The 17179-nt window shown below is 38.8% G+C and overlaps 1 protein-coding gene across 5 annotated transcripts in view; it reads left to right on the top strand.

Moving 5' to 3' along the window:
- LOC140848938 (solute carrier family 22 member 15) overlaps positions 1–17179 on the top strand; it is an 89909-nt gene that overhangs the window by 68289 nt on the left and 4441 nt on the right. For 4 of the 5 annotated variants that reach the window (XM_073234385.1, XM_073234387.1, XM_073234384.1 and 1 more), the window contains 2 exons: positions 14751–14871; positions 16371–16443. In XM_073234385.1, the coding sequence (XP_073090486.1) occupies positions 14751–14871; positions 16371–16443 (194 nt within the window). Of the gene's footprint in view, positions 1–14750; positions 14872–16370; positions 16448–17179 lie in introns of all 5 variants that reach the window. The other variant, XR_012130269.1, reaches the window with a different exon arrangement.

Raw genomic sequence — 17179 nt, 5'->3', positions numbered from 1 at the left:
TTGCTTTTGGATGTGGAGTTCTATAGATGTCTATTTGGTCCATCTGTTCTACTGTGTTGTTCAGTGCCTCCGTGTCCTTACTTATTTTCTGCCCTGTGGATCTGTCTTTTGGGGTGAGTGGAGTGTTGAAGTCTCCTAAAATGAATGCATTGCAGTCTATTTCCCCCTTTAGTTCTGTTAGTATTTGTTTCACATATGCTGGTGCTCCTGTGTTGGGTGCATATATATTTAGAATGGTTATATCCTCTTGTTGGACTGAGCCCTTTATCATTATGTAGTGTCCTTCTTTATCTCTTGTTACTTTCTTTGTTTTGAAGTCTATTTTGTCTGATATTAGTACTGCAACCCCTGCTTTCTTCTCGCTGTTGTTTGCCTGAAATATGTTTTTCCATATGTTTGACTTTTAGTTTGTGCATGTCTTTGAGTTTGAGGTGAGTTTCTTATAAGCAGCATATAGATGGGTCTTGCTTTTTTATCCTTTCTATTACTCTGTGTCTTTTGATTGGTGCATTCAGTCCATTTACATTTAGGGTGACTATTGAAAAATATGTACTTATTGCCATTGCAGGCTTTAAATTCGTGGTTACCTAAGGTTCAAGGTTAGCCTCTTTAGTATCTTACTGCCTAATTTAGCTTGCTTATTGAGCTGTTATATACACTGTCTGGAGATTCTTTTCTTCTCTCCCTTCTTATTCCTCCTCCTCCATTCTTCATATGTTGGGTGTTTTGTTCTGTGCTCTTTTTAAGAGTGCTCCCATCTAGAGCAGTCCCTGTAAGATGCCCTGTAGAGGTGGTTTGTGGGAGGCAAATTCCCTCAGCTTTTGCTTGTCTGGGAATCGTTTAATCCCTCCATCATATTTAAATGATAATCGTGCTGGATACAGTTTCCTTGGTTCAAGGCCCTTCTGTTTCATTGCATTAAATATATCATGCCATTTTCTTCTAGCCTGTTAGGTTTCTGTCGAGAAGTGTGATGATAGCCTGATGGGTTTTCCTTTATAGGTGACCTTTTTCTCTCTAGCTTCCTTTAAAACTCTTTCCTTGTCCTTGATCTTTGCCATTTTAATTATTATGTGTCTTGGTGTTGTTCTCCTTGGGTCCTTTCTGTTGGGAGTTCTGTGTATTTCCGTGGTCTGTTCAATTATTTCCTCCCCCAGTTTGGGGAAGTTTTCAGCAATTATTTCTTCAAAGACACTTTCTATCCCTTTTTCTCTCTCTTCTTCTTCTGGTACCCCTGTAATATGGATATTGTTCCTTTTGTATTGGTCACACAGTTCTCTTAATATTGTTTCATTCCTGGAGATCCTTTTCTCTCTCTCTATGTCAGCTTCTATGCGTTCCTATTCTCTGGTTTCTATTCCATCAATGGCCTCTTGCATCTTATCCATTCTGCTTATAAATTCTTCCAGAGTTTGTTTCATAACTGTGATCTCCCTCTGGATTTCATCCCATTGCTCTTGCATTTTTCTCTGCAACTTCATCAGCATGTTTATGATTTTCATTTTGAATTCTTTTTCAGGAAGACTGGTTAGGTCCGTCTCCTTCTCTGGTGTTGTCTCTGTGGTCTTGGTTTGCCTGTAATTTTGTCTTTTCATGGTGATAGAAATAGTTTGCATAGCTGGGATGAGTGACAGCTGGAAGAACTTCCCTTCTTGTTGGTTTGTGGCCTTCCTCTCCTGGGAGAACAGCGACCTCTAGTGGCTTGTGCTGGGCAGCTGTATGCAGAGAGGGCTTCTGATTCCTGCCCAGCTGCCATGGATTTTATCTCCACTGTTGCTGTGGGCGTAGCCTGGCCCGGGCTGCTGCTCCAAAATGGTGGAGCCGTGTTGGAGGGGGAGCGGCCGGGAGGCTATTTATCTCTGTGAGGGGCCTCCGTGCTCCCTGCTGCCTAGGGAGTTAGAGTGCCCAGAGAACCCCTGATTCCCTGCCTCTGGACTAAGTGTCCTGCTTCGTCCCTTTAAGACTTCCAAAAAGCACTCATCAAAACAAAACAACAACAACAGCAAAAACAAAATTAGATAAATTTCTTTGTCCTCAGGCGCCAGCCTCAGGAACCCACTCACCAGTCTTGCTGCCCTCTTTCCCTAGTATTGTGGTCCGTGTTCCTTTAAGACTTCCAAAAAGTACTCGCCCAAAAAAAAAAAAAAGCACTCACTTTTCTTTGTTCTCCGGCACCAGCCTCAGGGAGCCCCTCACCAGTCTTACTGTCCTGTTTCCCTAGTAACCAGCACCTCACGCATGCACTGTGTCTGTGCTCCGGTGCGGGTGGCTGGGGCTGGGTGTTCAGCAGTCCTGGGCTCCCTCTCCCTCCCTGCTGACTCCTCTCCTCCCATGGGGAGCTGCAGGGAGGGGCGCTGAGGACCCACTGGGCTGGGGCTTGTATCCTACCCCCTTCGTGAGGCGCTGGGTTCTCGCAGGTGTGGATGTGGTCTGGATATTGTCCTGTGTCCTCTGGTCTCTATTCTAGGAAGAGTTGTCTTTGTTGTATTTTCATAAATATATGTGGTTTTGGAAGGACATTTCCGCTGCTCTACTCATGCTGCCATCTTGGCTCCAAATACCTGGACTTTAAAAACACATGGGTCAAAGGAGAAATCACAAGGGAAATTAGAAAATATTTATAATTAAACAATAAAGTATAGTATATTTAAGTTTGTGGGATGCTGTAAAACAGTGCTTAGAGGAAAATATATTTAATTAAAAATATATTTAAAAAAAGGATAATTTCAAATTACCATTTGAGTTTCTCCCTTAGGAAAATAGAAGGCTTTTTTTTCCTCCTAAAAAAGATCAGACATAAAACAAGCAGAAGAAAGGAAATAATAAGGGCAGAAATCAATGAAATAAAAACAGAAAAATAATAGGGAAAATTCAATGAAACCAAAAGCTGGTTGTTGGAGATCAATAAAATCAATAAACCTCTTTATTAGGCAAACTAATAAAGGAAAAAGAGAGAAGCCACAAATTACCAATATCAGGAATAAAAGAGAAACATCACTACAGAACCTGTATGGTTTATAAGGGTATATTATGAACATTTTTATGCCACTCAATTCAATTTAGGCAAAATGCACAAATTCCTTGAAAGGTACAAACTACCAAAGTGTACTGAAAAATATAGAAAACTTGAATAGCCCTATACCTATTAAAGAAGTTGAATTTTTAGTTAAGACCATTTCCAGAGAATTCTGGGCCTAGATAGCTTCACTGGTGGTAAATTCTATAAAACAAATAAGGAAGAACTAATACCAATTCTACACATTATTCTAGAAAAAAGAAAAAAAGGAGGGAATACTCTACCAACCTAGTTTGTGAGGCCATTAATTACCCTGATACTAAAAACCAAACAAAGACATTATAAGAAAACTACAGAGCAATATCCCTCATTAATATAGTTGCAAAAATCCGTAACTATATATTAGCAAGTTGAAGCCAACAATGCATGAAAAGGGTAATACATCATGACCGAGCAGGGTTTATCCCACAAATGCAAGGCTGGTTTAACATTCAAAAGCTAATCAGTGTCATTCATCATATGGAAAGACCAAAAGGGAAAAAATCATGCCATTTCAATACAATTAGAAAAAGCATTTGTTAGAACTCCATTCATTACACAAATTACCAGCAACTAGACGGTAAGGATTCCTTACCCTGATAAAGGGCATCAAGGGAAAAACCTGCAGCTAATATCGCACTCAATGGTGAAAAACTCAATATTGAACTTGTGCTGTATCAGAAAAAGGTAGGCAATCCATCCTTACCACTTCTATAGAGCATTGTACTAAAAGTACTAACGAATACGATAAGGTGACAAAAAGAAATTAAAGGGTTCCAAATCAGGGAAGAAGTAAAACTATCTTTCCCAAGGCTACATGCTTATCTCCATAGAAAATCTTAAGAAATATACAAAAAAGATCTACTAGAATTAGTAAATGAGTTAGCAGTCATGTGACACAGAATTTACTTCTGTATATCAGTGACAATCACAATTTAAAATAAAACAATACTATTTATAATAAAATAAAAAAGATTTGGGGATAAATTTTATAAAATATGTATAAGACCTATAGAAAACTATAGAATATAGAACTTTGATGAAAGTAAAGAAGACTAAAGAAATGAATTGGTGATAATAGTAATAAAATAAATTAGATTACCATGCTCAAGGATTAGAAAATATTTGTTCAAGATGTCAGTTCTCCCTAGATAGATCTATCTTCATTCAGCAAGGCCCAGTAAAATTTCCAGCAGGCTTCTTTTTGTTGAAAGATATTGATAAGTTAATACTAAAATTTTAATGGAAATTCAAAGGATCTACAATATCCAAAATAATTTTTATTAAGAGAAACACAGTTGGAGGACTACTCTACCTGATTTAAAAACTTTCTACAAAGTTACGTTAATCAAGACAGCATGATATTGGCATAGGAATGGATGTATAGATAATGGAACTGAATTTAGTATGAAATAGACCTTCCTATATGGTCAGTTAGTTTTTATTTTATTTTTTAGAGGGGCTGAGATTTTGTTCACCTTTTAAAAATGTTTCATTCAATCATAACATGTATAAAGAAAAATTCATATGATCAATTGATTTTTGACAAAAATGACAAGTCAATTCAATGAGGAACAGATCATCTTTTCAACGAATGGTGTTAGAATAATTGGATATCCATATGCAAAAAATTTAACTTCAACCTGCATGTCATATCATATGCAGTAATTAACTTAAAGTGGATGGTAACCTAAATATAAAGGCTAAAACTATACAACTTCTAAAAGAGAACATAGGAGAAAATCTTAGTGACTTTGGACTAGGCAAAGATTTCTTGAATAGGACAAAAACAATTCTTAACTTAGATTTCATAAAAATTAAAAAGTACTTTTTAAAGGACATTAATAATGAAAAGTGAAGTTCAGATTGGGCAAATATCTGCAAAACATACCTGATAAAGGACTTGTACCCAGCATTTAGATAGAATGGACTCTTACAGTTTAGTAATGACTAAAAAACTCAGCAGATTTGAATAGACACTTCGCCAAAAGTATATGAAAATGTGAAGTAAGCATGGGAAGAGATGTTCAACATTATTAGACATTAAGGAAATGGAATTAAAACCAAAATAAGATGTATCACCACACACCCATTAGAATGCTAAAATCAAAAGAAATTGATCATAGCAAATGTTGACAATGATGAAAGAACTGAAATGCTTATATACTTCTGATAAAAATATATACACTGGAAAATCATAGCAGCTTAAAGTGAAACATACACTTAGCATATGACTCAGCTTTACCCAAGAGAAACTAGAAACTTGATCCACACAAAGACTTTGATGCAAATGTTCATAGTCACTTTATTAGTAATATTCCAAAGCTGGAAGGAACCCAAATGCCCAACAGCTGAGGAATGTATAAACATACAGTGGTATATCCATACAATGAACTATTACTCAGCAACAATAGCAAAGTAAATGAACTATTACCTACTGACACATACAACAACTTGGGTAAATTATGCTAACTGAAAACAGTCAGACACAAAAGTCTACAAACTGAATTATTTCATTCATGTGAACTACTAGATGGCTGAAACTATAGTGACAGAACTTTGTGCATATGTGGTATTTTCTTTAAGGGGGAAAAAAATCCACTGGAATGCAAAATGAATGTGGTTCTTTGACGAACCTGTGTATCATAGTAGAGGACCTATAGCTGTCTTAAAGACTTCTTAGCATAAGCATGAACAATAAAAAATTTGCTATCATCACCCAGTAAATGAAGTAGATTATTAAATTGAATTTTTACTGTTTTGGGTCAGTGAAATGTGACTATATAACACACTGAGACATTTTGTTCTGGGAACCCCAAATGGGATCTGAGAAAATTTCCAGATAACTAGAACCTCTTGAATTCAGTACTTTGAAGGATGTAAGTGTTTTGAGAATTTTTTTTCAAATTTTGAAAACAATTTCAAAGATGATTGAATTTAGTTTTCCCTTTGAAATTATTCTATTTTTTCTAAACATTCACTTTGAGCTCTCATTGGTAATAGCCAATAATATCTGATTTCACTTTCAGATGAAGACCAAGATCAGGAATTCAGGGAAACAGCCCAGTGACTACAAAGCCCTCTTAAACATTAAGTCAGGATGATCAGTAACCCAGCAGCTCAACAGGCAAGAATCCAAAAAAGGATAAGAAATAATTTTCTAAGAAACAGTGCTGTCTGAAATGGACATGGGCTACCTTGGGAAAGAGTAAATTCCCCAAGTTCAAGTGACAACTGCAGACTCCATTGGTGGGGACATAGGAGGGAAGTTTCAAGCATCAGATGAGGTACTTAGTTGATGTGAGTGCTCTGTGGGCATGCAGCTGGACCCAGGCTCCCCAGATGGACCATGGCTGGAAGTGTCCAGAACCGCACGTAGGAGACTTTTTCCGGACTTGGATCTTCTGGGATTTCAGATGATAAGCTTTCTGTGACATGCCATTGAAATTCAGTTTTCAGAAGGGCAGTCCCGTAACCTGTTATTACAGTGTCTACATACAGTTTTGTTTTGTTTTTTTGGCCTGGCTTTTTTTTTTTTATGTAAAGGTATCATTGATGTACACCCTTATGAAGGTTTCACAAGAAAAACAATGTGGTTATTACATTCACACTTATTATAGAGTCCCACCCATACCCCATTGCAGTCACTGTTCGTCAGTGTAGTAAGATGGCACAGAGTCCCTATTTGTCTTCTCTGAGCTACACTGTCTTCCCCGTGACCCCACACACACGATGTGCACTAATGATACTCCACAATCCCCTTATCTCTCCCTAACCAAGCACCCTCCCTCACCCCTTCCCTTTGGTAAATGCTAGTCCCTTGGAGTCTGTGAGTCTGCTGCTATTTTGTTCTTTATTTTTCCTATTTTGCTTCGTTATACTCCGCAAATGAGGGGAATCATTTGGTATTTGTCTTTCTCTGCCTGACTTATTTCACTGAGCATAATACCCTCTAGCACCACCATGTTGTTGCAAATGGTGGGATTTGTTTCTTTCTTATGGCTGAACAGTATTCCATTTTGTATATATACCACATCTTCATCCATTCATCTACTGATGGATACTTAGGTTGCTTCCATACCTGGGCTATTGTAAATAGTGCTGCAATAAACATAGGGGTGCATATGTCTTTTTAAATCTGAGAACTTGTTTTCTTTGGGAAAATTCCTAGGAGTGGAATTTCTGGGTCAAATGGTATTTCTTTTTTTAGTTTTTTGAGGAACCTCCATATTGCTTTCCACGATGGTTAGACTAGTTTACATTCCCACCAGCAGTGTAGGAGGGTTCCCCTTTCCTTGCATCCTCACCAGCATTTGTTGTTCCTAGTCTTTTGGATGTTGGCCATCCTAACTGGTGTGAGGTGATATCTCATTGTAGTTTTAGTTTGCATTTCCCTGATAATTAGTGATGTGGAGGAACTTTTCATGTGCTTGTTGGCCATCTGAATTTCTTCTTTGGAGAAGTGTCTGTTCATATCTTCTGTCCATTTACTAATCAGGTTATTTCCTTCACAGGGTGTTGAGGCATGTGAGTTCTTTATATATTTTAGATGTTAACCCCTTGTCAGATTTGTTTACAAATATATTCACCCTTACTGTAGGATGTCTTTTTGTTCTACTGATGGTGTCCTTTGCTGTACAGAAGCTTTTTAGCTTGATGTAGTTCCATTTGTACATTTTTGTTTGCCTTGCCCAAGGATATGCATTCAGGAAAAAAGTTGCTCATGTTTATAGTCAAGAGACTTTTGCCTGTTTTCTTCTAAGATTTTTATGGTTCATGACTTATATTCAGGTCTTCGATCCATTTTGAGCTTACTTTTGTGTATGGGGTTAGATAATAATCCAGTTTCATTCTCTTGCAGGTAGCTGTCCAGTTTTGTCAACACCAGTTGTTGAAGAGGCTGTCATTTCCCCATTGTATATCCATAACTCCCTTATTGTATATTAATTGACCATATATGCTTGGGTTTATATCTTGGCTCTCTAGTCTGTTCCATTGGTCTATTGTTCTGTTTTTGTGCCAGTACCAAATTGTCTTGATTACTGTGGTTTTGTAGTAGAGCTTGTAGTTGGGGAGCATAATCCCCCCCTGCTTTATTCTTCCTTCTCAGGATCGCTTTAGCTGTTCGGGGTCTTTTGTGGTTCCATATGAATTTTAGAACTATTTGCTCTAGTTCATTGAAGAATGCTGTTGGCATTTTGATAGTGATTGCATTGAATCTGTAGATTGCTTTAGGCAGGATGGCCATTTTGACAATATTAATTCTTCCTATCCATGACCATGGCATGTGTTTCCATTTATTGGTATCTTCTTTAATTTCTCTCATGAGTGTCTTATAGTTCTCAGGGCATAGATCTTTAACTTCCTTCGTTAGGTTTATTCTTAGGTATTTTTTTAATGTAATTTTGAATGGAATTGTTTTCCTGATTTCTCTTTCTGCTAGTTCATCGTTAGTGTATAGGAATGCCACAGATTCCTCTGCACTAATTTTGTATCCTGTAACTTTGCTGAATTCAGGTATTAGTTCTAGTAGTTTTGGAGTGGATTCCTTACGTTTTTTTATGTACAATATCATGTCATCTGCAAACAGGGACAGTTTAACTTCTTCCTTGCCAATCTAGATGCCTATTGTTTCTCTGTGTTGTCTGATTGCCATGGCTAGGACCTCCAGAACCATGTTCAATAAAAGTGGGGAGAATGGGAATCCTTGTCTTGTTCCCAATCTTAAAGGAAAAGCTTACAGCTTCTTGCTGTTACATATAATGTTGGCTGTAGGTTTGTCACAAATGGCCTTTATTATGTTCAGGTTCTTGCCCTTTATATCCATTTTGTTGAGAGTTTTTTATCATGAATGGATGTTGAATTTTGTTGAATGCTTTTTCAGCATTTATGGACATGATCATGTGGTTTTTGTCCTTTTTGTTGATGTGGTGTATGATGTTTATGGATGTTTGACTGTTGTACCATCCTTGCATCCCTGGAATAAATCCTACTTGATCATGATGGATGATCTTTTTGATGTATTTTTGAATTCAGTTTTCTAATATTTTGTTGAGTATTTTTGCATCTCTGTTCATCAGGGATATTGGTCTGTAATTTTCTTTTTTTGTGATGTCTTTCCCTGGTTTTGGTATTAGATTGATGCTTGCTCGTAGAATGAGTTTGGGAGTATTCCCTCCTCTTCTACTTTTTGGAAAACTTTAAGGAGAGTGGGTATTACGTCTTCACTAAATGTTTGATAAAATTCATCTGTTCCAGGGGTTTCGTTCTTAGCAGTTTTTTTATTACCAGTTCAATTTCGTTGCTGTTAATTGGTCTATTCAGATTTTCTGTTTCTTGCTGGGTCTGTCTTGGAAGGTTGTATTTTTCTAGAAAGTTGTCTGTTTCTTCTACATTATCTAGTTTGTTACCATATAATTTTTCATAGTATCCTCTAATAATTCTTTGTATTTCTGTGGTGTCCATAGCTATTATTCCTTTCTCATTTCTCATTCTGTTTATGTGTGTAGACTCTCTTTTTCTCTTGATAAGTCTGGCTAGGGGTTCATCTATTTTGTTTATTTTCTTAAAGAACCAGCTCCTGCTTTCATTTATTCTTTCTATTGCTTTATTTTTCTCGATTTTATTTATTTATGCTCTAATCTTTATTATGTCCCTCCTTCTACTGACTTTGGGCCTCATTTGTTCTTCTTTTTCTAGTTTCATTAATTGTGAGTTTAGGCTGTTAAAATGGGATTGTTCTTCTTTCCTGAGGTAGGCCTGTTTTGCAATATACTTCCCTCTTAGCATGGCCTTTGGTGTATCCCACAGATTTTGGAGTGTTGAATTACTATTGTCATTTGTCTCCGTATATTGCTTGATCTCTGTTTTTATTTGGTCATTGATCCATTGATTATTTAGGAACATGTTCTTAAGCCTCCATGTGTTTGTGGGCTTTTTAATTTTCTTTGCATAATTTATTTCTACTTTCATACCATTGTTGTCTGAGAAGCTGCTTGGTACAATTTCAATCTTTTTGAATTTACTGAGGCTCTTTTTTGTGGCCTAGTATATGATCTATTCTTGAAAATTATCCATGTGCACTTGAGAAGAATGTTTATCCTGTTGCTTTTGGGTGGAGTGTTCTGTAGGTGTCTGTTAGGCCCATCTGTTCTAATATGTTGTTCAGTGCCTCTGTCTCCTTAGTTATTTTCTGACCTTTGGAGGGAGTGGTGTGTTGAAGTCTCCTAAAATGAGTGCATTGCATTCTATTTCCGCCTTTAATTCTGTTAGTATTTGTTTCACATATATAGGTGATCCTGTGTTGGGTGCATAGATATTTATGGTAGTCATATCCTCTTGTTGGAGTAACCCCTTTATCATTATGTAATGTCCTTCTTTGTCTCTTGTGACTTTGTTTTGAAGTCTAATTTGTCTGATACAAGTACTGCAACTCCTGCTTTTTTCTCCCTATTAGTTTCATGAAATGTCTTTTTCCATCCCTTTACTTTAAGTCTGTGTATGTCTTTGGGTTTGAAGTGCATCTCTTGTAGGCAGCATATATTAATGGGTCTTGTTTTTTTATTCACTCAGTGACTCTATGTCTTTTTACTGGTGGTTTCAGACCATTTACCATGTAGGGTGATTATCGATAGGTATTTACTTATTGCCATTGCCAGCTTTAGATTCGTGGTTACCAAAGGTTAAAGGGTAATTCCCTTACTATCTAACACTGTAATTTAACTCAGTATGCTATTACAAACACAACCTAAACGTTCTTTTTTTTTTTTTTTGCCTCCTTTTTTTCCCTCCATTCTTTATATATTAGGTATCATATTCAGTACTCTTTGTCTATCCCTCAATTGACTTTGGGGGTAGTTAATTTGATTTTTCATCTGCTTAGTAATTAACTCTTCTACTTTCTTTACCATGGTTTTATTTCCCGTGGTGACAGCTATTTAGCCTTAGGAATACTTCCATCTATAGCATTCCCTCCCACTGTAGAGGTGGTTTGTGGGAGGTAAATTCTCTCAGCTTTTGCTTATCTGAAAATTGTTTAATTCCTCCTTCAAATTTAAATGATAATCTTGCTGGGTAGAGTATTCTTGGTTTCAGGCCCTTCTGTTTCATTGCATTAAATATATCATGCCACTCCCTTCTGGCCTGTAAGGTTTCTGTTGAGAAGTCTGATGATAGTCTGATGGGTTTTCCTTTGTATGTGTTCTTTTTTCTCTCTCTAGCTGCTTTTAAAAGTCCTTATCCTTGATCTTTGCCATTTTAATTATTATATGTCTTGGTGTTGTCTTCTGGGTCCCTTGTGTTGGGAGATCTGTGCACCTCCATGGCCTGAGAGATTATCTCCTTCCCCAGGTTGGGAAAGTTTTCAGCAATTACCTCCTCAAAGACACTTTCTATCCCTTTTTCTCTCTCTTCTTCTCCTCATACTCCTATACTTTGAATATTGTTCCATTTCTATTGGTCCCACAGTTCTCTCAATATTCTTTCATTCTTAGAGGTCCTTTTTCCTCTCTGTGCCTTAGCTTTGTATTCCTCTTCTCTAATTTCTGTTCCATTTACCGTTTCTTCTACTACATCTAATATGCTTTTAAATCCCTCCATTGTATGTTTCATTTCAGATATGGAATTTCTTAATGATTGAATATCCATCCTAAATTCATCCCTCAGTTCTTGAATAGTTTTCTGTACCTCCATCAGCATGTTTATGATTTTTATTTTGTACTCTCTTTCAGGAAGGTTGGTGAGTTCTGTTTCATTTGGCCCTCTTTCTGGTGTTTGTGATATTTTGGTTTGAAGCAGGCTCCTTTGCCATTTCTTATTTTTGTGTGGTGCCCTCTACTGCCCAGAAGCTCTAGTCTCTAAAGCTGCTCAGCCCCTGGATTGATATCAGGGTCGCAGGGGAGCGGCGCTAGTTCCTGGGGGATTAGAAATAGAAAGAGCTGTTTCCTGCTTCCCAGCTGCAGTGTCTGTCTCCACTGTCAGAACTAGTGGGCCAAGCATACAGGTATGAACCTCTATGCTTTGGGTCTGTAGCTGCTGTAGGTGGGGCCTCCCTCTGGCTGGCCTGATGCCAGAGCAGGGACTGCCGGTTTGGGAGCGTGGGCCAGCAGGCCAGGAGGAAGGCGCAGCAGGCTGCGTATCACAGTGGGGGGCCTCAGAGCTGTGTAACCAGCCAAGGCCATGGAGCGCCTGAAGCTCCTGAAAGTTCCCAACCTGCTGGGTAGAGCACGCCCGCCCAGATTCCTTTTCCCATGTATCAAGCTCCATGCAAACCTTCAGCAGCGCTCTCACTGCTAGGAAGGCTGTCAGACTGCTCACCTTTCCTTTGTCCTAGAGCAGCCAGATGTGGATCCCTGTCCTCCACAAATGGCTGGAATCTCAGTCTCTCCAAGTATTCTGCCTGTCTTAGCTTTCCAGCCCCACTAATCTCTAGAGCACCATGCAATGTAGGTTTGTGCTTCCAAAGCAGATCTCCAGGACTGGGTGTTCAGCAGTCCTAGGCCTCCACCCTCTTCCGCTCCATTTCTCTTCTTCCTGCTGGTGAGCTGGGGTGGGGGAAGGGCTTGGGTCCCACCGGATCAAGGCTTTGTTACGTTACCCTGTTTCATGAGGTGTCTTCTTTGTTCTCCAGGTGTATGCAGTCTAGCACAGCCTTCTTTGCTGTTGCTCTTTTAGGATTAGTTGTATTAACTATATTTTCATATTATATGTGATTTGGGGAGGAGCTCTCTATCTCACGTCTCACACCGCCATCTTCAATCCATTCTTCCATACAGTTTTGAAAGATGCCACCCTGTATGGTTTGAAAACAGTCACAAAAACCATTTGCAATAAAGCAAATGTGCACATTTTGTTTTGCTTTAATGCCACCCAATATCTTTTCTAGACTCACTCAGTTTTCTGGAAAATAATTGAGGAATTTAATTTGCCTTCATTATTGGTTCAATTGAAGAAGTTGTTAGACCTCAAAAGTGCAGACACATATCTTGGGGTAAATGCTGAAAGGCACGATTCTTTTTCCAGATGCACCTCATGGCTTAAATACTATTTTCAGTACTTAAAACAGCTAACACCTTCTAACTAGTCTGGCAAAAGAAGAGAAAGCCTCAGATGGTCAAGTTTGGCAGCGTCTGGGCCATTTTATTTGGGACAGCATCTTTAAAGTTGATGAAGATTTATTTCATAGTCAAGCAGAGAAGATGAAACTTATATTTTAGAGTGGAGTATATTCCATGCCTCCCTCCACTGAGTTGAGGGAGCTTGAATACAGATTCTTTTTACTAAATTAATCCCTGTCATAGTCCTTCCTCTTACTCATTCAGCAAATAATTAGTGAGCATCACTGTGCATTCTACTGTGAGAGGTGCTGTGAGGGACACAGATACAAGCAAGCTTCCTGCCTCACTCTCAAGTAACTCAAAAGTACATTTTGGGCAGACAAGGTGGAAAAATAAGCAATTACAAGAGAATGTCTGAAGCATGCCAGGTGAATGGATTGGAAAATAGAGACAGTGGAGGTCAGAGGACTTAGAGGATATTGCCTTTGGGTTATTTGAGGGAAGAGTGGTTTCTGAGCCACACATGCAGTCCCAAGGAAGAGACAGGCATTTCTCTTTGACAGAAATGTCAAGGAGAATGAGAGGCAATTAACTCTGGGGATAAGGACATCACTGTTGACCTTCAAGAATAGGAGTTTCAGAAGAGGATCCTATTGAAAGCCAGATGGGAGTGAGTTACAGGGCTGATTCATTTGAGAAAGTTGAGCATCAGGCACTGTTGGAGATGTCTGATACTGAAGGGAGAAAGTACCACAGAGCTGATAAGAATTGTTTTTTTCCTCAGAAGGAGAAAATTATTATTTTGAAGGTAGAGGCTAGAGGGTTACTGAAGGGGAGAGGCTAAATATGTTTGAAAGGTAATAATTAAATTGTAAGATCCCAGAGAGGACAATGCTAATAAAGGACCACAGGACAATTGATAGTATTTTCATGATTGAGAAATAAACTGGCATAAAATGTATCTTTGCATTTTATGTAAAAATGTTACATTAAAAAACTCAGATATCATTGATTAGTAAGTCAAGTAAGAAGTTGGGAAGGAAAAAGGATTAAAAGTAGTTGTATATTTAGAGTCCTGTTCTTTAAAGAACATTAATGTTTTATCATCTTAGTAGTGATTTAATGAGATTGTTTCATATCTTTTAATGCAATGCCAAGAAATGCAAACTAAAGATAGGAGTTTCTCTGGACCTTGCCTCTGCCTCTTATGTCTATCAGACATAGTCCACTCGCATGTTAGGGCTGGACATGCTAACCACCATTATGTCTGTGATTGCTCAACAAGGTTAGGCAGAAAGAAGAGGCAGGTAAGACTGTGGTAGATGAAACAGGATTTCCGTGAAGCTTACTTTACTACAGTACAGTACGAAGTTTTCATGGAGTTTTGTCATTCAGGAATGAGTTCAAGTTCAGTGCCACTCACACCACCGCTATGTAACCTTTCCTGGGGATAGCCAAAGCATGGAGAAAATATTGGCGTGTGTGTTGTGCGTGTGAAGAAATCTTCCGAATATACGTTCAGTTATTCTACTCCTTGCTGTTTGAGATCAACATTAATGCCTCTCATTCCTTCAGAATTAAATGTGTTATGTAAAGGAATTTCTGTCCACTAAGGGCCTCACAGCTGTTGTCCTCCTCAGACACAGGTGTGTTTGCAGTGGTGAACAGCCATTCCTTGTCTCTGCTTGGGAAGCTGACGATCAGCGCTGCCTTTAACGTTGCGTACATCTACACGTCTGAACTTTACCCCACAGTTATCAGGTATGCTGCCCCCCAGCTGCCTGCTCCTGCACGCGCCCTGTGTGGTTTGCTATTGGGGCTTGCATCGGCAGGGGTGTGGCTATCATTTCAGCTGGAGCGTAGTTAGCAGGGCCAGACGCGATTCAGCAAGCAGTGTGAGCCCAGAAAGCATCTGTGTAGACTGCTGTTTGTCCACTTGCCTGAGGAAAATTTAGCTTTATCTTGGGCTGAAATCTCTCACGTAAACCGTGAGAGAACTACTCTGCACTGAACACATCCCATCACCCAGATGGTGCCCACACGTCCTCCTTATTGCAGTAGACCTCATTTATTCAGTCACTCAGCCTGTGTCAGTCACGTGACAGAGACAAGGTCCCTGTTCTGACTGAGCCTACAGTTTAGCACAAAATATGTCCATTTTAAAAAAGATAATAGCATATAATAATAAATGAGTATTAGATTTATACATGAGTTGTTAGAGGTGATTTCTAATAAGTAGGACATAATATCAGAAGTTTCATTTTGTGAAATAAGTCTGAAAACAAAAACAACCCCAGATTTGAAGGACTGGGACACAGCAAGGCCTCTGCAGAACGGCCCCTGTGGGCTGGGCCAGTTTTCCCTCAGTCAGCACTTTCCCAGGCTTCTTGACGATCATGCCAAATGGATCCTTCGTTCCCCTTACCCATGCAAGCCTAATGACTCTTTCTGACTATTAATTTAAATCCCCTTTTCCCAGATTGCAGTGATTGGCTAGTCATTTCCTAAGGATTCCTGTAACCTACTTTCTCTAGCTACTGGCTATAAAACAAGGATGACCATTTTGTCCAAACTGGGACACTTTTGAGAGCAAGTGTGGGCATTGTTAGCAGACGGGGGTAACGAGGCAGTGTGATCACCCTACCTGGAACCATTATTCCCACTCCTTCCCACTCTTTCATACCCACACTCCCCAGGAAGGTAATGTTCTCGGTTTCCTCAGAGTACATGCTCAGTCAGTTCGTATGTATAGCCTGATCATTTAATAATTAAAGTTTAGATAAATGATCATAAGCCCTAGCTCTCCAAGGTTATTTTAACTCGTAGGAGATCTAAGACCCAACAGCCCATGAGAACATTTGACAAGAAATACTCTTATGCTCTTTGCTGTGTCATCTTCTATAACTACACTGTCTAGTGTGGTCATTGCTAGCTCATATGGCTATGTACATTTAAATTAATTACAATGAAATAAATTAAAAATTCAGTTCCACTTTCTTACTAGTCACATTTCAGGTGCTCAGTAGTTGTATCTATCTAGTGGCTTCATATTGGACAGTGCAATTATAAAATATTTCCAGCATCTCAGAATGTTCTAGTAGGTAACAGTGCATCTCAGAATGTTCTAGTAGGTAACAGTGCTCTACAGGATCCTGTGCTTCCACTTTGGAATATATAATTGTAAATAAGCCCATAATCCCATGGGATCTTTAAATTGTCCCCTAGAATATACCAATCTTTTTTTTTCTTATGCCTTTCAGGAATGTTGGGCTTGGAACTTGCTCCATGTTCTCTAGAGTTGGCGGGATTATCGCTCCCTTCATCCCCTCACTGGTTGGTTTGTACTTCCTGGTTTTGTTTTTCTTGATTTTCTGCTTTGGAAACGCATGTGCTTTTGAGTAGAAAGAAGTAATGAATAGCTGCCATTTAATATCAGCCTGACACAAACTGAACCTTAAGCCTTTTAGATTAATGATCCGTTAGGGCAGCTGGACTCTCACCAAGGAAGCTTTTACCCTGAAGGCCTTCATTTTTTCTCATCTGTATTTGGAGAGTGTGCTCGTGCCAGCTTTTCCCCTTCACGTCCCCATTCATAAGTTAGCCAACCAGTGACTAGTTATTAAGCGTCTGCTGTATGCTGGGCTCTGCGCTAAGTATTTTACATATATTATCTCAGGTAATCTTCGCAGTAACCTTATGAGGTAGGCATTGTTGTTACCTCTATTAAAGATGAAAAATTCAGCTAAAAGGGGTTAAACACCTTCCCCAAAGGCACACCACTTAGGAAAGAAAATTAGAAGAGAAATATGCTTAGTAGTGTGTTTATTAACAGTTTTTGGCATTTCTACATTCTAAATTTCATACTCAGAAGAAAGGGGGAAAGACTAAATAACAGCACTAAATTTCCTCCAGTTTTGAAATATTCAGGTTCTGTGAAAGAGCCTGTGGCGTCTCTATGCATATCTCTGCTTGATCTGATCAGTGGCATTCCAGCCAGGACTCACTGAAGGGTGACTAGATTTGGTGTATGGACAGCTCTTCATTCCTCAGGCAGCTTGGCTCACTACTT

The sequence above is a fragment of the Manis javanica genome, chromosome 4 (assembly GCF_040802235.1).
Source record: "Manis javanica isolate MJ-LG chromosome 4, MJ_LKY, whole genome shotgun sequence".
Lineage (NCBI taxonomy): Eukaryota > Metazoa > Chordata > Mammalia > Pholidota > Manidae > Manis > Manis javanica.
Note: the sequence above shows the minus strand (reverse complement) of the source record. Positions and strands in the feature narration are given on the sequence as shown.